At 29.4% G+C, this 20750-nt stretch overlaps 6 protein-coding genes across 6 annotated transcripts; 5 read left to right on the forward strand and 1 right to left on the reverse strand.

Moving 5' to 3' along the window:
- Positions 1–407: 407 nt before the first annotated feature.
- GO595_010205 (uncharacterized protein) lies at positions 408–1343 on the forward strand (the record flags this gene model as incomplete). Its single annotated transcript, XM_067912859.1, has 1 exon — positions 408–1343. One exon carries the CDS (start codon positions 408–410, stop codon positions 1341–1343), a length of 936 nt encoding a protein of 311 aa, XP_067768943.1.
- A 340-nt stretch (positions 1344–1683) lies between these two features.
- Positions 1684–4395, forward strand: GO595_010206 (TKL family protein kinase; the record flags this gene model as incomplete). Its single annotated transcript, XM_067912860.1, has 1 exon — positions 1684–4395. The coding sequence occupies one exon, from the start codon at positions 1684–1686 to the stop codon at positions 4393–4395; it is 2712 nt and encodes a 903-aa protein (XP_067768944.1).
- Positions 4396–9947: 5552 nt separating this feature from the next.
- GO595_010207 (interferon-induced, double-stranded RNA-activated protein kinase) lies at positions 9948–10982 on the forward strand (the record flags this gene model as incomplete). Its single annotated transcript, XM_067912861.1, has 1 exon — positions 9948–10982. The coding sequence occupies one exon, from the start codon at positions 9948–9950 to the stop codon at positions 10980–10982; it is 1035 nt and encodes a 344-aa protein (XP_067768945.1).
- Positions 10983–13324: 2342 nt separating this feature from the next.
- On the forward strand, positions 13325–14326 carry GO595_010208 (Pkinase-domain-containing protein; the record flags this gene model as incomplete). The annotated part of the gene is made up of 1 exon (XM_067912862.1): positions 13325–14326. One exon carries the CDS (start codon positions 13325–13327, stop codon positions 14324–14326), a length of 1002 nt encoding a protein of 333 aa, XP_067768946.1.
- Positions 14327–14992: 666 nt separating this feature from the next.
- GO595_010209 (uncharacterized protein) lies at positions 14993–17731 on the forward strand (the record flags this gene model as incomplete). Its single annotated transcript, XM_067912863.1, has 1 exon — positions 14993–17731. The coding sequence occupies one exon, from the start codon at positions 14993–14995 to the stop codon at positions 17729–17731; it is 2739 nt and encodes a 912-aa protein (XP_067768947.1).
- Positions 17732–17823: 92 nt separating this feature from the next.
- On the reverse strand, positions 17824–19695 carry GO595_010210 (anaphase-promoting complex subunit 2; the record flags this gene model as incomplete). Its single annotated transcript, XM_067912864.1, has 1 exon — positions 17824–19695. The coding sequence occupies one exon, from the start codon at positions 19693–19695 to the stop codon at positions 17824–17826; it is 1872 nt and encodes a 623-aa protein (XP_067768948.1).
- Positions 19696–20750: the final 1055 nt, after the last annotated feature.

Genomic DNA, 20750 nt, shown 5'->3' on the forward strand with positions numbered 1-20750 from the left:
ATATATTGAAATGGACAGATAATAAAGACCCGATGTTAAGGTGGGCTTTAAGATATCAACCACCAATGTACATATTAACTCATTTAGTTCAAGTTATTTTATTATTCATAATTTTATTCGCATTCATAACACCAACTGTTACAGTGACATTTTTGAAGAGAGAAATGTTCAAACGTTTTTTAATTCCAGGTATAGACATTAGAACACCAATTTCACGATTTGATTTCATAATAGATTTCTTTTCAAGTTTTAAAAAAAATCTCTACAAAATTACCAATAACTCCTTTATGAATTTACAACCTTCAGATGCGCTTCCTTTTTATATTTCAACCACATGGCTTAATGGCACAATTATTAATTCATCTGATTTTTCACATGATATATCCTTATTTCTTCACATATATCAAATGAGTATTGTCACAAATCTTAACTATGCCATAGAAGGTACCACTCAACCAGGTTGTACCAAATGGATTATTGCAACAGATATCACTCTAGAGAAAAGTTCTAACTCATTTCATGCCGCACCTTCCATTTCACAAGCCACTTGTTCCCCAGATTTTATGGCACAAATGAATTTAACTTATTTACCTCAACGATATGAGATTCGCCATTACTCATTTGATCTCTTAATTGTCAGTATAATTAGCATCACTGTTATCATTGCTGATCTTTCTAATGGTTGGAAGCATCATACGATCTGGACTGCTACTGATTCCACATATAATGATTTAGACGTCTATGATCAAATCCATTTTTCTTTAGGTTTTTGGCATCCATTACAATTTGTAATGAATATTGTTTTGATAATCCTTTCGGTATTTTTAATGATCGAATCATTTACATTAACACAATATTTATCTAGTCGAACAATTAACTTATTTTCGATTGGATTCTTCTTAGTTATGATCATTATATGCCGTTGGTTTGTTTATATGAGAAATGTGTATCAAATTGTTTTGATTATTCGAGTTTCATTTGTGCGACTTGTTTCGATATTTATTGGATTTCTTCCACTTGTTTGTGCTTTAATGATGTTTGGCATATATTTATTTGGTTTAGTGTCAATGCCAAATGTGACATTTTCTTATTATCGATTCTTCCAAATGTTTATTGGTAATGTTTTCGGTGATGATAATTTCGGATTTTACCAATATTTTACTGATGGAAGTAATCTTTTCGATGTTTTATCTTTGATTTATTGTTCTTTGATTGGAATAGTTTCGGGATATGCTGTGTTCCCTGCTTTCACTGCTTCTGTAGCTAGATTAAGAGAAACCGAAGCATTAACAGTAGGGAAAAATGTGGAAGTTGATGATGATGAAGAGATTTCTTTTGATTAAACATTTTTGTTTGTTAATAAAAAATTAAAAAATATTTTTTTTATTTTTATTTTAATGAAGAATTATATATATATATATATTTGAACTGGTTATCTAAAAATATTTATGAAATGTTATAAAAACAATAAAAAATTATATTTTATTTTAGACAAAATTTATTCCTTAATAAACAGATAATGTATAATTGAACGAAGTTTTTAATGTTCGAAATAAGAATAAATTTGACAGTAAACTTCCTCAATCGAACTTTTTGAATCCGAAAGATTGTCATATTCAAAAAAGTTAACGGTTCTTCATACAAATTCTTACAAAAACAATAGTCGCAAAAGTGACAATCTGGATGGGCGACGACATCCCCTTAGCACAACAACTAGCACCGGTCTCGAGCTTCAAAGTATCATTCTCAGATTTCAAAAAACTGAAACAAATTGGAAGTGGTGCTTATTCTAATGTTTATCTTGCAATACATATACCTTCAAACTACCAAGTCGCCTTAAAAGTTTTAACATCGAAAAAACTTGAAGGAACAGCTAAGGTTTATTTTGTTCGTGAAGTTATGATTTTAGCTTCATGTAATAATCCATTTTTAATTTCATTATTAGGTTACACAGATACATATCCATATTGCATTGCAACTCCTTACGTCGATAATGGGTCACTTTATGATGCTTTAAAGCATAATCCAGGAGCTCCTGAACTCGACAATACTGATAAAACAATTATTGCAATGTGCGTTGCATATGGAATGGCATCATTACATGCATTATCTATTATCCATCGTGATTTAAAGTCACTCAATATTTTACTTGATGGAAATTGTTTACCTAAAATTATTGATTTTGGTATTTCTCGTTTTCATGGAGAACAAGGTGAACTTGTCACAGTAACCATTGGTACACCTCATTGGATGGCTCCTGAAATGTTTGATTCATCGCATTATGACAACAAAGTTGATGTATATTCATTTGCAATACTTTTATGGGAAATGTTAACAGGTGAAACTCCATTTGAAGGTATGACAGCGTTTCAGATTATGCTTGGTGTCACACAAAACAACCAACGACCACCAATACCAGAAGACACTCCAGATGGCTTAAGGACTCTCATTGAGAATTGTTGGGAGAGTAATCCGAAAGACCGTCCTACATTTGTTGAAATTTTCCAAACATTTGCTAATCATGAAGCAGAATTTGCTGATACAGATCAAAGCAAAGTTGATGCACTTGTTGGTTTTATCCAACAAGATGAACAATCGAAGTCACAACAAAGTGAAGATCAACAAGAATTATTCCAACAGCAAATACAACAAATCCAAGAAGAGAACATGAAAGAGCCAAAACTTGTCACAAAATCTGACAAACCGAAAACCGTCAGCGATACGGCATCAAACGGTCACCGCAGGACCAGCAGAAGAGAACATCACACAAAGAAGGTCAAACGCCAGTTATATGGCTCCAATGAACCTAAAACAGATGAACACGTGTACTCAAACGAAATGCATCGAAACAAACGTCTTCAAAGACAAAATCGTGATTCAGACGATATATTATCAAATCAAATTCAATTTGTTCGACATGGATCATATTCACCGCAGTTCGGAGATCTATTACATGCGAATAGTTATGCTCCTGCTGCATTTTTAGAAAATTCATTTGGAATTGATATGTCAATAATTACTGATACAACTTCTCCATCATTTGTTAGTAATATGAGATCAATAACATCTCAGTTAACCACTTATCAAGCAGAAGAGTTCTTTCAAATTACAGCAGATAATTTACGACATGACCTTGATGAAGAAACCGCAATATGTATATTTAATTGTGTTTCTAAACTCCTTAAGAAGAACCAAACATTCTTACAAAGCTTTTTAGACACAGATTGTTTGGAATATATGTCATGCTCAACATCCCAATTATGCAAATCATTGTTACGTATTGTCCTAATTATCTCCAAAGTTGAGCCTGAACTCGTTCCATTACGAATTATTAATGAATCTTTTCAATTTGCAAATGAGAATGCGCAACGACTTGTTTGTTTATTGTCATCATTCCACACCAGCTTCTCCAACAACCCTAATTTCCAAATGATAGTCCAATTATATGTTGCTAATTATGCACAATTATTAGTATCTGACGAAGCCGTTAATTTCTTATTAGTTTTATATCAAATCTATCGAAGCCAGCCAACGTTCACATTTATATCGCAAGTTTTCTCTAAATCATTATTATCTAATGTTCCCGAAGTAATTACAACAGGTTATAAATCATTATGTTCAATGCCATTTAACTTCAAACAATTGCCTTTAGAAGTTATCGTCAGTCATTTTGAATATTTCCCTCTCGAAGCCACTTCAATCATCGCTCGAATGCCGACGATACCAAACAGCACACGTTTAGTTAACGGTCTCCTCAAAGCTGTTAATACTGTCCCGTTAGCGTTATATTTGTTATGTAAGATTACGATGTCAAACAAAGGCGCAATGATATTTGTAGAAAATGGGCAATGGTTAGAACCTCAAAGAATTAATATTGACTCACAATTAAAGATATTTTTATCTATATTTCAACATCCTGAACTTCGTTTACCATTAATTCATAAGCCTTATGTCATAGATATGTTTATCGAAGTGGTCGAAAATTGTCCAATTGAGTCAATACAAGCAATTGTGACTGCGATCAGAAGAATTAGTTCTCAATCACCAGACTTCATACAGCTCTTAAGTGAAAGAGGGTTCTTAAAGGAGTTTATTCAAACTGCTTTCGTACAGCCAAGTACCGAGATGGCTAATTGTGGATTATTGTTATTTGATAATCTGGCAAGATGTGCATATGTCGATGATTACTTGGATATCATACCTTACTTCCCAACGTTGCTACAAATGAACCAACAGTTGCAAGCAAGTACTTTGTGCACAATGTTAATTTTGACAATGCATCCCCAAACTTTGCCAGTGTTTAAGGAACATAACATACCCGAAATGGTAAAGAAAATGAACGTGCCAAAAATGGAAGAATACCAAAAGGAATTCATACAGCAATTCGAAAACTGACACGAGATATCCAAATAATAATTTTTTATATATAAATGCCATGGCGAAATAAAGAATATATTTTGAATTATAAATAATCGGTTTTAACATAAAAAGTTGTGTCGTAATTGTTTATGAAGTTTCGGAATTTTCAGTGAAATATGGAAATAGTTTAATGTTTTCATTTTTCCGAACGGGTATTGTGCTTCACAACAAGAGATGTAATGAATATGTTCAAATATTTGCGAACCTTTAATCATCTGTAATTAAATTAACATTGCATTCGAGATAAAAAGAGCATGTGGTTATACATATAATGTAGTATATAAAAATGGTTACGATCTATCAAATAATGAAACATTTTTTTTTTTGATTCAATGTTATCTTGTAACAAATTGAAAATTGGGTCTTCAAAAGATAGTACTATATTTAAGTTTATTTAGTATTTTGTATATTGTTTCGTATATAAGTAATGAAATATCAAGTGAGATTTATGTGCATTTGTTGTATGGCTTGAAAAATTATTTGTTAGTATTTTAATCGTTTTAATATCAAATTCATATTTTCCCATAAATGTCTAATGAATCGATATCAGCCAGCACAAATCATTTAGGAGAAAACACTGAACCCAAAAGCGAAATAATTATTTTAGATTTACTTATTTCACTTGAACAATTAATATATAATTTAAAAGAAGAAAATCTTGTTTTATCAATTGAACAAACAATCAAACTACTTGATCTAAATTTTCCATATTCATTTAATTATATAATAAGCAATTTAGTTTACTTTGCGTCTTTTACGCAAAACAAAGATAGTTCTCTATATATCAATTATTTACAATCAATTCAAACAGAAGAAGAAATTCATAAAAACATTCCCAAAATCATTGAAATTTTTAATGCGTACATTTATGATTTCAAGTCACAAGAATCTTATTATCTGATTGAAAAAATGATTCAAAGAAATTTAATTAGGCAAAACTTTTCAAAAAAGATTCGCTCAAAATATTTTGCTCATTATAAGACTAAAAAAGAAAACACGAAAAGAATAAGTGATGATCCATTTTGCGGTACTTTTCTAAAAAATTATGAGGAGCTATCAAAGAATGATTTTGAAATTCATAAGCAATTAATTAAAGAAGGACATAATCCAAATGAAATTGCTAAAATAATTCGAAATGATGAAATCGAAAAACTTCAAGAAATATCATCACAAACAAATTTTGACTTCAATCAAAGAATTAAACCATCACTTTATGAAAGATGTTCATTTGTTAATCATGAAAATGTTAGATTAATTGATTATGCAGCATTTTTTTCTTCTTCTAAATGTTTTAAATATTTACTTATGAATGGTGCTAAAGTAAATAAAACAGGTAAATATGCAATTGCAGGTGGAAATGAAGAAATCATTCATTTATGTGAACAGAATCATTCAACATTTGAAGGTGCATATGAAGCTTCAATAGAATTTCATCGAAATAATATTTTTAAATATATTTATGAAAACAAATTAGAAAAATTGGATGATAATGATTTGATATGTTATTGTATTAGAAGTGGAAATTATGAAATTATATCATTTTTAGAAGAAAGAATGAAAATAAATGAAAAAGTTATCATTGAATCAGTAAGAATTGGTAACTTATATCTTACGAAACATTTTCTCCAAAAAAATAAAGTGCCAAGAAAAATAATGCTTTTTTGTGTTGAGTCTAAAAATAATGAACTTATTAAATATATTTTAGAACAGGATGGAATTGATGTTAATGCAAGAAATGTTTTTATATTCTAAACAAAGTTTGCATTAATATTTTGATATTTCAAAATAATATTTGGAAATTATTTAAATTATTTTGTACAGCACTTATGTTTGCAGCTAGAAATGGTTATACAGAAATAGTTAAATTACTTCTTGAACAAGAAGAAATTGAAATAAATACTAAAAATATTTTTTCGTTTTGTTTAAAATTTATAATAGTAATTTGATAATTCAAAATAATATTTGGAATTTATTCAAATTATTTTGTACAGCACTTATGTTTGCAGCTAGAAATGGTTATACAGAAATTGTTAAATTACTTCTTGAACAAGAAGAAATTGAAATAAATACTAAAAATATTTTTTCGTTTTATTTAAAATTTATAATAGTAATTTGATATTTCAAAATAATATTTGAAATTTATTCAAATTGTTTTGGACTGCACTTATATATTCATCTTTTCATTGTTACATAGAAATAGTTGAATTACTTTTAAATCAAAAAGGAATTGATGTTAATGCTAAAGATAATTATTTGTTTTATATAAATTTTATTTTAATAATTTAAAATTTCAAAATACTATTTGGAAATTATTTAGAATATTTAAAACTGCACTTATTATAGCGTCCATGAATGGTAAAATCGAAATTGTTAAATTACTTCTTAAACAAAAAGGTATTGATATTAATGCCAAAGCTAAAATTTATTCTAATAATTTTTTGATTTAAAATAATATTTGGTAATTATATCAAATATTTTGGACAGCACTTATGTTTGCATCTAAAAATGGTTGTACAAAAATAGTTAAATTACTTCTTCAACAAGAAGAAACTGATATTAATGCCAAAGATTTTTGTTTATTTTATATAGTATTTATTTGTTTAAATTAAAATTTGTTTTAATCATTTGATATTTCAACATAGTATTAGGTAATTATTTAAATTATTTAAAACAGCACTTATTTGTGCAACTGAAAATGGTTATATAGAAATAGTTCAATTACTTCTTAAACAAAAAGGAATTGAAATAAATGCTAAAAGTATTTATTTGTTTTATTCATTATTCATTTTAATGATTTTATAATATTTCAAAATAATATTTAAAAATTATAGAAATTATTTTGGACAGCACTTATGTATGCATCTGTAAAAGGTTATACAGAAATAGTTAAATTACTTCTTGAACAAGAAGGAATTGATATTAATGCTAAAAATATTTATTTGTTTTATTTAGTATTTATTTTAATAATTTAATATTTCAAAATAATATTTGGAAATTATTTAAAATATTTGATACAGCACTTATGATTGCATCCAAAAATAGCATTGAAATAGTTAAGTTACTTCTAGAACAAGAAGGAATTGATATTAATGCTAAAGATATTTATTTGTTTTATTTAATATTTATTTTAATGATTTGATATTTCAAAATAATATTTGGAAATTATTTAAATTACTTAAAACAAAACTTATTTGTGCATCTGAAAATGGTTATATAGAAATAGTTAAATTACTTCTTGAACAAGAAGGAATTGATATTAATGCTAAAGATATTTATTTGTTTTATTTAATATTTATTTTAATAATTTGGGATTTCAAAATAATATTTGGAAATTGTTTGAATAATTTAATACAGCACTTATTTGGGCATCTGTAAAAGGTAATATTGAAACAGTTAAATTACTTCTTGAACAAGAAGGAATTGATATTAATGCTAAAAATATTTGTTTATTTAAATTAAAATTTGTTTTAATAATTTGATATTTCAAAAAAATGTTTGAAAATTGTTTGAATTATTTTATACAGCGCTTATGTTGGCATGTCATAAAGGTCATACAGAAGTAGTTAAATTACTTCTTAAACAAAAAGGAATTGAGGTCAATTCCACTGATATTTTTTTAAGTTTTATAATGTTTATTTTGTTAATTTTATGTTTTAAAACAATATTTGGTTTTTATTAAAACAATTTAAAACAGCACTTATGTTGGCATGTCATAATGGTCATACAGAAATCTTTAAATTACTTCTTGAACAAGATGGAATTGATATTAATGATAAAGATAATATTTATTTTAATAATTTTCTATTTCAAAATATTATTTGGAAATTATTTAGAATATTTAAAACTGCACTTATTATGGCATCCATGAATGGTAAAATCGAAATTGTTAAATTACTTCTTAAACAAAAAGGTATTGATATTAATGCCAAAGCTAAAATTTATTCTAATAATTTTTTGATTTAAAATAATATTTGGTAATTATATCAAATATTTTGGACAGCACTTATGTTTGCATCTTTAAAAGGTTATACAGAAATCTTTAAATTACTTCTTGAACAAAAAGGTATTAATATCAATGATAAAGAATTTCATTTATTTTCTTTAAATTTTTTTAATGCGGTTTGATATTTGTAAGTTATATTTGGAAATTATTTAAATTATTTTTGACAGCACTTATGTTAGCATCGAAAAACGGTCATACAGAAATCGTCAATTTACTTCTTGAACAAGAAAATATTGATATTGATTGCAAAGATATTTATTTATTTTTCATAAAATTTATTCGAATTACTTGAACTTTCAACATAATATTTGGAAATTGGTTAATTTATTTAAAACAGCTCTTCTATGTGCAGTTTCAAATGGGAATATAGATATATATAAATTGCTTTTTGCACGCAAGAGGGCCGATATTAATGATAAAAATATATATTAAATTTGTTTAAAATTCGCTTTGATAATTTTTTGTTTCATCATAATATTTGGGATCTATTTAAAATTATTCATACGGCTCTTATCCTTGCATCCAAATTTAATCATATAGAAATAGTTAAATTCCTTCTTGAACAAAGAGGAATTGACATCAATTTAAAAGATATTAATTTGTTTTAATTAAAATTTTTAATAATGATTTAGTACTTATTAATCATATTTGGAAATTGTTCAAACTATTTAATACAGCTCTTTTTTATGCATCAGAAAAAGGAAACATAGGAGTAATTAATTTACTTCTTGAAAAAGGCGCTAAAGAAAGTTTGTGATGTTAAATGTCGCATTAAAAGATTTAATAATAAACACAATTTTTTATTATAAAAATTTATCACATGTTAGTTTATTTACAATAAATCATCTAAAATGTCATCAAATGAGTCGTTTTCTTCATGTTTCGAAAAATTGAATTCGTAACATTTTTCATACATGAATTAAATTGAAGTGTTCTAACTTGTATTTTTTCTGCTTTACAACCATCCATTTTTTGTTCTGCCTTTAGCTTAATTGGTTTTGATTCAATGTTTTCGTTAACGAAGTTGGATATTTTCAAATTGGTTCATATATTCCTTTAAAGAATGGATGTAATAATGCTCGTTTAGCACCAATTCTTTTCAAAGGGTCCATTTTTAGCATTTGGTTCAGTAGATCTAGAGCTATTCTGATGAAGAAGTTGAAAATTTCGATTTTCTTATTTTCTCTCACATGTCAAATGAAGTAACTAATCGTTTCGATGTCAAAATGAAGCAAATAATCATTAATTTATTCCCATGGTTAAAACAGATGCATAAGTCAAAAAATAATTCGTACGTTTACAATAATTGTTAGATTTACTTTGTTATAAGATGTTTTTTGCGTATAATACTTTACGATATGGTTTAATATTCAAATAAAATCTCCTGGTATTTAAACTTCGTTACAATTGAAAAATCCCGAATTCAATGTGAATTCCATTCAAACAAAAATCGAGATTTTGGTTGTTTGGTCGACGGCTGTGTAAACAATTAAAAAAACAGATCGTAAGTGAAGTCATTTTTCATATGCTTCAAGAAGCTTCCTCGTGCCCAGTTTCCACAATTCCCAATGGAGGATATTTCAGCGAGGTACAAATGAGCTCATTGTGTGAGGCATTAACTTATTTGCAATATTTCTGCAAAAGTTTATTCCCAGATAATTATGAAGAGATGGCAAAAAACATTATCCAAGAATTATTCAAGAACAGGTACTTACAGTCGCTAAGTCCAATCAAAGGGAAATCACACAATTCGAGTTCATTATCTCGTTTTCAATCAGAATTTACAATTCTTCAAAAAATTGGGGGAGGTATGGAAGGAACTGTTTACTCGGTCGTTAATAATTTCGACAGAAACAACTATGCAATCAAGCGCATAAATGGTTCATCTTTATCATTTGATAAGATCAACCGTGAAGCAGTCATAATGTCTAAGCTTTCACATCCAAACGTCATCAGATACTTTACCTCTTGGATTGAGTTCAAGTGCAATCAAAAGAATCCACAAAAAGTCAAATTTTCTCTTTTCATCCAAATGGAGTTATGTACAAACTTAACAATTATTGATGCTTGTCGTAAAGATGTATTCAGTGATAAGCTTCAAAAAGCAATTATGATTTCCAAAGGAATTAAGTATCTTCATGACAACAAAATAATACACCGCGACTTAAAACCTTCCAATATTCTTATTGGGAAAGATGGCCTTCCAAAAATTCTTGACTTTGGTATTTCATCATTTAATTCATCCATAAATGATGATGCAATTGATTCTGCAACACCACTTTATGCTTCTCCTGAACATTATGAACAGGATAAGCTCAGTCCTAAAGTTGACATTTATAGCCTTGGAATAATTTTCCTTCAAATCTTTGGATTATTTAACACGTATATGATGGAAATGAAGGCCATAAAGAAACTGAAGGAATGTGGCGAAGTAGAAGCAAAATTTGAGGCACATTCGGATGAACTTTCATCTCTTATCGTCAAAATGACAGATAAGGATCCAAGCAAAAGACCAGATGCTGCTGGTGTCATCAGCGCACTTGAGTCTTTAGCGATTTAATTTGTTTGTAAAAATTCTTAGTTTTCATAATTTTTTTTTGTATTTTGTCACTTTTTAGCTTTGGAATCTAATGGCGAAATGTTCGCTGGCAAAATTGGCTACACGACGTTTCCTAAGCGCGTGTACGACAAAATCGTAAGCTGCAAGTGTTATGTTAGAGTGAATCCGGATTCACCAAAAATCGACATTATTGATATTGGAACTAATTCACTTATCATTTCAATAGTAATGGAAGAAAACATTGAGCAACGTTGCGAGTTAATACAAACAAAAAATTCTGTAATAGACAAACAAGCAGAAATTAATTGTAATTTACACGTAGATTCTCAAACATTAACCCCAATCAAAATCCGTCAAAAAACAAATACTGTCAAAGAAAAAGTGCCATTAAAAGATTTGCCTTCTTCCACTAAGCAAGTAATAATTCCTCATCCCTTTTTTACCTTATCAAATGTTTCAGATACGCAAATTATGAAAACGAAAATCAAGCGCACATTGGAATATATAGATAATCTTAAAAATGATGAAGAAAAGAAAGGATGTATTCGCGAATTAACAAATTTTGTAATCCGTGAATATAAAAATACATCAGATCAGAAACTTAAAGTACAAGTAGAACAGCTTCAAGCTTCAAGAAGGCAAACAAATGAAACAAAGCAAAACATGTATAATTTATTAAAAAATCTATAAATAATTTTCTTTACTATTTATAAATGAGATTCTTGATTCTATAAGGGATTATTTTATTTCTGATTTCAAAATTATCCAATTATTAAAGCAGTGTTAATAATATAAAACAAATGGTTTTCCCTTATAGATTCAATTGAAAATCGGAAATGGTATTTCTATCATAAGGATAATAAATAAAATGTCAATAGTAGGATTTACCATAAGTTAAAAGACGCACGAAATTTGGTTCCGATTAGCAACACTTAAAAATAACATTGGACTTGATCGTGATGATCCAAATTGTAAAAAAAGTTTTTTTTTAGATGTCAATAACATTTTTGGGAATAACTCTAAGAAATTTCTAAAAAGCATATATATACATATTTCCAATGTACATAGTATGTAAAGACAGTTATATTATAACTAGATTCATTTGGCAAATTTATGATTAATTTATGGGAAAATTATCAAGAATATGTCTGAAGAACAATCACCATTTCTACTCCATCTGTTTTATGTGTTAAATTTTCAAGTGAACATGAAATTATTGCTATCATAAGTGGTAAAGGCAAAACTATTCATCTTTAAATAATAATTTCATGAATTGGACATATTGCATTTAGTTCTCGTGGTGTTATGAAAATAATCTTTAACTAAAAAAATTATACTTACAATTAATCACTATAATTTTAATGTACCTTCTGTTCTATTTCAAGTTACTCGTAACACAATATGGAAATCAACATTTCTTTTTGATTTAGCGAAAAATTATATAAATCATTCCAAATTAAAAAATGCAACATTTAATAATAAGGAATTTCACATACTTATTATGTGTACTTGAAAAGATAATTTGATTTAATCCACTAATAGTTCTCAAAATTTAAACTATAGATTAATATATATTAATATAAAGCAGTATGATGAAAAGTAATTTCAAGTAACTTTGATACATTAGATGACAAGAAAGAAAAGAAAATTTTAAAAATGAAAGAAAAAAACTTTAACATTAATTATTTTTTATTTATATAATTTTTCGAAACCATTTGAAGATAAAATAAATTTTTTTATGAATATAAAGTAAGTAAAACAATTTATTGCATTCAAAAATATGTGAACATCAACAAAGTAAATTGTATCATGAGAGCTATCATGCATTGGTAGATAGTCGATTTAAATCAGATTTTCAGAGTAGGTTTAGATTCAATGCTTTACTTAAATAAACATCCCAAATCTTTCGTTTGGCAGTTACATTACAGTTGTTCCCACTTCTGTGTAATTACCGACTTTGAAATCACTTCTAGTTATTGTAAACATTTTCAAATTAATGACCTTCATTAAGATATTTTTATAATTAATCATCATCATTTTGAAAAAAAGTTATTAATTAATACATGAATTGATAAAATGTTCAAAGATATTGTGAATATAGTTTGCCTTAACCTTAAATCGAGAGTGTCTTAACAATTTGAACACTGAAATAGTTTAAAATCTAATAGAAATTTCCATGAGATCTTTTGGAAATTTTGGTACAGTTACTGCATCACTATAAACGTATAAAAGTGAACATGGATTTCAAGAAGTGTGATAGTCGTATTTTATAAGAGATTTTTTCAAACAACGAAAAAACATCTTTCACATGAACATTCCACTGAAATCCACTTTTTCAAAACATGGGTATGTTACGTAATCTTCACAATTTTTTTGGGGAGGAGCGAGAAATGAACCTTTCTCTCGATCAATTTGAAATCATCAGAACCATTGGTGTTGGTTCATTCTCTCATGTCGAACTTGCTTTTCATATTCCATCTCAGATTTATTGCGTTCTTAAAATCATGAGTAAAGAAAGAATTATAGAACTCAACCAAAAAGAGCATGTTACAAATGAAGTTTACACATTACGTGATGTTCAACATCCTTTTGTTGTTACTCTCCATGGGACCTTTCAAGACGACCGGAATGTTTATTTAATGCAAGAATTTATAGCAGGTGGAGAAGTTTTCTCTCATTTACGTACTCTCCAATGTTTTGATCTTGATGTTACTCGTTTTTATGCTGCAGAGATTCTTCTTGTCTTTCAAATGCTTCATTCCAAAGGATATGTTTATCGAGACCTAAAACCAGAAAATCTTGTTTTCAATGCCGAAGGACACATCAAATTTATAGACTTTGGGTTTGCAAAACGGATTGTTGATAGAACATATACTCTTTGTGGGACCCCAGAATACCTAGCGCCTGAGATTATTCGAGGTGAAGGATCATCATTTTGTAGTGATTGGTGGGCTTATGGAATATTAATATATGAATTTTTAGTTGGCCAGACACCATTTGTTGATGAGAACGAAAACAAGATGTATCAAAAGATCTGTCGAGGGCAAGTGTATTTTCCAGATTATATCGACCCAATTACAGCAGATTTCTTGGAAGGCCTCTTAACGGTCGACGCCACACATCGTTTAGGTTGCACAGCAATTGGAGCAGAAGAGATAAAGCAGCATCAATGGTTCCAAGGAATTGACTGGAGCAAGGTCTATCATATGAGATATCAACCGCCATTGGTACCGATTGTTGAAGATGATGGCGATTCAAGTAACTTTGCAGATTATTCTGACCCTGCTACAATACAGGACGTGGTTGCTACAAGATCTGTTGACGTTTATTTCGAGGGATTCTAAGTAAAATAAATTTGAAAAAATATTTTTCATCAAAGATTTTGTATAAAATATTTTCATAACATCTTTTTTTTTTAATTATTTTTAATTCACTATGTTATAACATTACATTTTATTTATTGACAAGCGTTACAGCAATAGAACTTTGTTAAACTCAAATATTTTTAATTTTTTTTTGATGATGGTGTTATTATTATTCGTATTTTTCATTATGGGTAGATCTCTGACCATTGACATACAGTAGGTTATTTTTTTTTTTCCAATTTAAAAAATTCTATTGAAGGCAAAATGACAAAAAAATTAATTTGAAATGATGAATTTTTATGTAAGAATTCAGTTGCAACTGAAAAGTTCCCTACCTGAAAAGTTCAAATTTGTATCTAAAATGATCGAAAACCGATGCACCCCAAAGCTGGAGTTCTAATGTAAACTTCGCAAAAAAAGCGTATCGTTCAAGGAACATCCTCCAAATTTGCTATTTTTGTTTTTGTTGTGTTTAGCATTGACGCAACAAGGCTCCTTGCCGTGAGCTTTCTATTGCTCGAAATTATTTATTTTCTTTTGAAGACTCATCTTGTTGGAACAAGTCATTTTTTTGTGGGTATGACAAAACGGTTTACGATTAATATCATCTGAAAAAATCGAATAGCAGTTTCTTCAATCTACCAGATGAACTTTACAAAAGAAAATGTTTTACAAGCTATAGAAGCAGCATCAGGACAAAACCCAAATGATATACAAAATGCTTTAAACTATCTACAAGAATGGAGGGAATCACCTCAAGGAATTCAAGTAGCTGTTGATATTTTAATATCTTCTAATAATTTAAACGCAAGACTTTACTCTGCTTCCTTAGTTAATCACCAAATTCAATATGTATGGCATAATGTACAGACAGAATCAAAAGCACAAATTCGCCAAGGTTTTTATTCTCTTATTCTTTCTAATGCTCAATTTCCACCAATATCTTCACTTCTAACAGAAGCTCTATCACAGATAGCCATATTAGATTTTCCAGATGAATTTCCCGAATTTGAATCTGTAATCTTTCCAGGTAACTATGAAGAACTTGAACAAGTTCAATGTGTTACTTCCACCTCATTACTTGGTTCTTTTGGTAACATGGTTGAAGAATCCACACAGATAACAACAGCACGCAAACAATCTCTTCGAAATTATCTATTAGACAAAAACCAAGAGCTTTCAATGGCGGCCAATTTTTGTTTTGTCAGTCAAGATGTTTCCCTCAATTTAAATGGTCTTAAGATCTTCAACATATTATTACAATTATTACCCTTAAATCAAGTCATCACACTTAAACCATTTTTACAAAAGGTATGTTTTGAGTTTGTATATAAAGACGAACTTATTGATGACAGTGCCAAATGTTTACGCACATTATTTTCTAAGCGTATTGATAGTCGAGAAATGTATCCACTTGTACCATTAATTTTATTTTCATTTACATCGCCTAATGCATTATTACCGAGCGGATTACCTATTTCATCCAAGCAACAAATCATTAATATAATTATGTTATTATTATCACAATTCTTCTTAATGATTTTACCGATATTTTATACACAACAAATGGAGCCAAGTCCAACAACACAAACGATACTTAACACATTAAATGAAGAACAAATTTCGATCAATGATTTTTATGTCAATATTATGCATATTTTCGAGGTAATCATCTCATTAAGGAAAGTCGAAGAACTTTCTACTGAATATTGGGGAATGTGGACAATATTACTCCGGACAATGATTAGTGAGAAGAAGATCTCACGCGGCTTATTACATAATTTCATTGCGCCAATTATTGGTCATATCAGGGAAAGTTTATTTGAAGTTATCCCAAATGATTTAATCGATGACTTTACATGTAGTGCACGTTCTAAGAATGTATGGAATTGTTTAGCATTATATGACTTCGAATCGATGAAACAATTTTTATTAGAAAAGACGCCATCGATATCATTATGTTATGCACTTGGTAACTTAGATGATTCATTACCAATTGGCTTTGACTTTTCTATCTTCAATCAATTAATATTTGAAACATTCCAACAATTTTCGAATGAAACAAACCCTAAGTGTCATGTAAGTTTATTATATTGTTTATCACATGTTAAAACTATTTCAAATCCACAAATATTTAATATGTTTTTCGAATATGCACTTAAATGTATATCAGAGACAAGTGGAACAATATTACCAGCTGCTGTTAACGCATTATATTATGCATTTCGGAAAGACATAGAGAATAAACTTGGTACAACATATCAAAACTTACTCGAAAATGATTGCGCTAAAATGTTATGTCAGTATAGTGAGTTATACTTAAAACAACTTGACTTTAATGACGGAGTTAAAATGTATGTAATATCTATCACTTTAACTTCTTATGAAACTGATAAAGATAAAGTCATCGAATTATTGAAGTTACTCATCGACCCGTTAATGGAAGCAATTTCGGTTACTTATCAGCCTGAAAAAACATTCGAAATCATAACGCAATGTTCAATGGCTGCTGGAAGTCTTTCGAAGAAATTCTTCGAACATTTATGGGATCCGTTATTAAGCGCATTAAGTATCATGTTGAGCTCCAACCCAAACGTTCATTATCTTGAAGGCGCTCTAAAAGCTATAGCAGCTGGAATGACTCATGAGCCATTAGACCTCGCGAAGTTCGAAATGATTTGCGGTTGGATGTCAAACCACTTCACTATTCAAGACTGCTTCTTCGACTTTTTCGCTGCTTTACGTAGAGAATTCGTTGACATTAACCGATACTTGGCCCAAATTGTGAATACGTTTGTTTTGCCGCTGGCAAACTTTGAAAGGATTTGCTTCCCCTCAATTTTCAATATGTTCTCTCAATTCGGCTTCGGTTTCTTCGATTTTGAATGCTTCTTGCCGCTGGCCGATAGAGGGCTGAGTTCACTTTTCAACGATGACGTGAAAGCCGTTTGTGAATGTTTAATAACACTTATTTCTAAGATGGATAATATGCAAGCAAAAGAAACAATTTATAGGACATGGGGCACATTCATCTCAAGGATATTCGTTTCTTTAACTGATACTTTACATCAGAACGTTATTAATTCGTTAATTAATTTGTTACGATGTTTCTTCCTTAAGGCTAACAATTTACAGATTTTAAATGATGAATTATTAAATGGAGTTCTTGCTGCGTTACAAAACGTTGTGGGACAAGAACAAGAACAAGGAATGTTTATGAAATTTATATTGTATATGAAAGATGTAGTGATTTCTTCTTCAAAATTCGCTAAAGCTGTTTGCACATTTTTGATAATTATAAGAAAGCTGTCGCCAAGTGATTATGACGCATTTGAAATCAAAATAGAAAACAAACCGTTTTCTTTCTCAGGCCCATTCAAATAATACGTTAACTTCAACGGGTTTAATAAACGTCTGTCTGTAAATTATTCAATTATGCGTATCGGATCAGTTGGCAAAAACGATCGGAAATAATCTCATTCAATTATCTTTCTATGATTTTCCAAATTTTGGATATCAGTTGCAACATTTTCATCTAATAATTTCACAACTTCTTCTTCTTCATCGACAGATATCAAACCTTTCTCGACTAAGAACATTATCATTTTCATATATTGTTCATAAGTTCGATTAAACTTAGGGAACTGAATGAACTTTTTCATAAGCTCATACAATCTTTTCAATGTGATAATTTCTTTGATTCTGTTTTGTAAAATTGACACAACAAATCTGACAAACAACGCAGCGTCTCTGATGTAAGGATCCTCTTCTTCCTCTTCTTCGACCATTTCATCGTTGTTGTTATCAAATTCTTCTTCATATATGTTCTTGAACAAAGGCTTGGTTTCACTCATCATATATTCGTTGCCATCTTTCACAAATATATTATTAGAAACCCAAAAGTTTAATGCGCTTTCAGCTAACTTCCGTGTGACTTCAAGTTCTTTAATTACGATATCAGTCGTAATTTTATCATATTCGTTCATTAACAAAATTACACTTGCATACAATGGTGAAACATTAATTTTAATTGTTTCATCCTCTTCAAATTCCAACTCTAGTTCAACAGTACCAACAGTATTATGCCATTTAAGTTTTCGTGGATGCTTTAAATGTTCAAACTCTTCAGTGTATCGATGGATTTCTTCTGATATTTCATTCGGAAGTTTTAATGATTCATTTGGTATCGGAGGCCAATACATGTGCGATATGATAAGTGGTTGGACATTGTCACAATCAAATGTTATAGCAAGGTGTTTCGAGTCTGCAACATCTTTCAGTATCACTTCACATTTCATGAAGCTTTGACTTCCGAAGCGTTTCTTCAGGAGTTCAATAGCTCGAACTTCATTGTCGAATCTAAACCCTGCGGAGGTCTCAATTCGACGCGAAAGTTCTTTCTCGAGTTGTGTTATAAATGATGAGACTGATCCGTAAACATGGAGAAGTAAGGCAAGCGCATCAGAATCAGATGCGCCATGAATAAGTGATTCCGGATCTTTGATGTGTGAGTGTAATGGTTCTGGATTCCATGAGAGATCTAAATCTTTTTGTGCATTAGCTTCTCGAATAACATCGTCGTCATTAGGCTTTTGAGCTGAGATATCTGAGGCTACAAGTGTGTCGTCTTCAAGAATTCGATTGACAATTGTATCTAATAGATCATTTCGTGTTGTTAAATATTGTTGAATAGGTGGCGAAACTGCACGTGTTAAACCACCGCTTTCATCAACAATGTTTAACGCTTGGATGGCACTAATGTATTGTGTAACAATGTCAGATGTAGAAGCACCTAAATGAAGTAAACGGGTGATAAATATTTTAACGGTCGTTTCGGCGACCGTTTTGAACGCGGACGTTTGTGAACAGCACTTTTTAAGATCAATTAAAGCGGGTTCAGAATCTGGATACAATGTAACAATATCAAAGATTTGATTGGAGCGAAGGGAAATGACCTTCTTATATATGGATTGTTTTAAATGTCTTTTTTCTTTTATTATATCAGGAAATCGGTTTTGATATTTTTTAATTAAATTTGAAAGTGCTTCAAGTGACGCTGCTAAAGCTGATTCTTCATAATTATCAGAAAATTTATCAACGACTGTGAGACATTCATTTTTGATGTGCTTAACAATTAATGAACGAAATTGTGGAATCAAACCACAAAATGTGAAAGCATCATAAATTTCTTGATTCAAAGATATATCATTGTTGTTAAAAAACTTAAAGTCATTGATTCCATTTTCAAAATTGATGAGAAGAAGTGAGAGAAGAAGAGATTGAATTTCATTATCTAAATCTGGATTAAATAAAACAACTGCTGTTTTAAACTCATGAAGGTTATTCATAAGCTTGATTGCAATTTGAGTTATGCTTTGTCCTGGATTTGAATTAATGAGATTTGTTGAAAATCTTCGGATAGATGTGAGAATTAACTTACAAACCAGATTAAAATTTTCTTCAGTAATATGGCCAATTACGTTTTGCTGAAATAGATTTGTATCAAGTTTAAGAATTGGATCAACAAAAGAGAGCATTGGAAATATTAAACGTTCTTTATTTTCACAGTGTTTGTTTGGATATTTGAGGCTAAAACAATCGTTACAAAAAAAAGAATCATTTTTTGAAAACAATTTAATTACAAATATATTACGCTCCCCAATAAAATGTTCTACATGAAGACCTGGTTCTTGTGGTTATTTCAGGTGGAAGAACCCGAGAACATACATATGGTTTTTTAGGTTGTTGATTTAGATCTGGCTGTGATGACAAAAAAGAGCTTCTTTGGCTAATTATATCTTCAATAACATGGTTGTCTTTAGAACTTCTGTTCACTTTAATTCTTTCTTTCTCTTTCTTTCTTTTCCATTTTCCATAACGAATTTTATCTTCCCATTGCTTTTCTGCTTGTTTAATTGCTTCTTGGCGTTTGATTTCGTATTTAACTTCAAATGCTCTTCTTCTACCAGAGTAAATATCATCACTTGTTGGTGCCTTTTTTGTCTCATTTTGTCTGGTTAACTTTGGTGCTGTTTTTGGTCTGCGTGGGGTTTGAAAATGATTATTATTGATATTTGGAGAAAATGATTCCAATCTGATAGGTGTCTGTAAAAAGTTTGCTAAGTCTGTTTCGAATTGATCTGAAGTATTTAAATTACGTCTCGCAGATAAAGGATATTTTTTTTTCATGATTTAGAGAGAAATGTGTTTTAACGGATTAAAAAGAAATTTAAACGGTCAATAAAAAATAATGTTTTTTGAAAACATCATAATATTTAATTCATAAATGGAAATGGTTTTCTTTAGTGTTATGCTAATAGATTTGTTAATAAAACCATAGAACTTGCCAACGCATTCTAAAATTTAGTGATTGAAATTTGTCGACAAATGCAATTTTTATTAG

This window comes from Histomonas meleagridis, assembly GCF_020186115.1.
Source record: "Histomonas meleagridis strain 2922-C6/04-10x chromosome Unknown scaffold_61, whole genome shotgun sequence".
Lineage (NCBI taxonomy): Eukaryota > Parabasalia > Tritrichomonadida > Dientamoebidae > Histomonas > Histomonas meleagridis.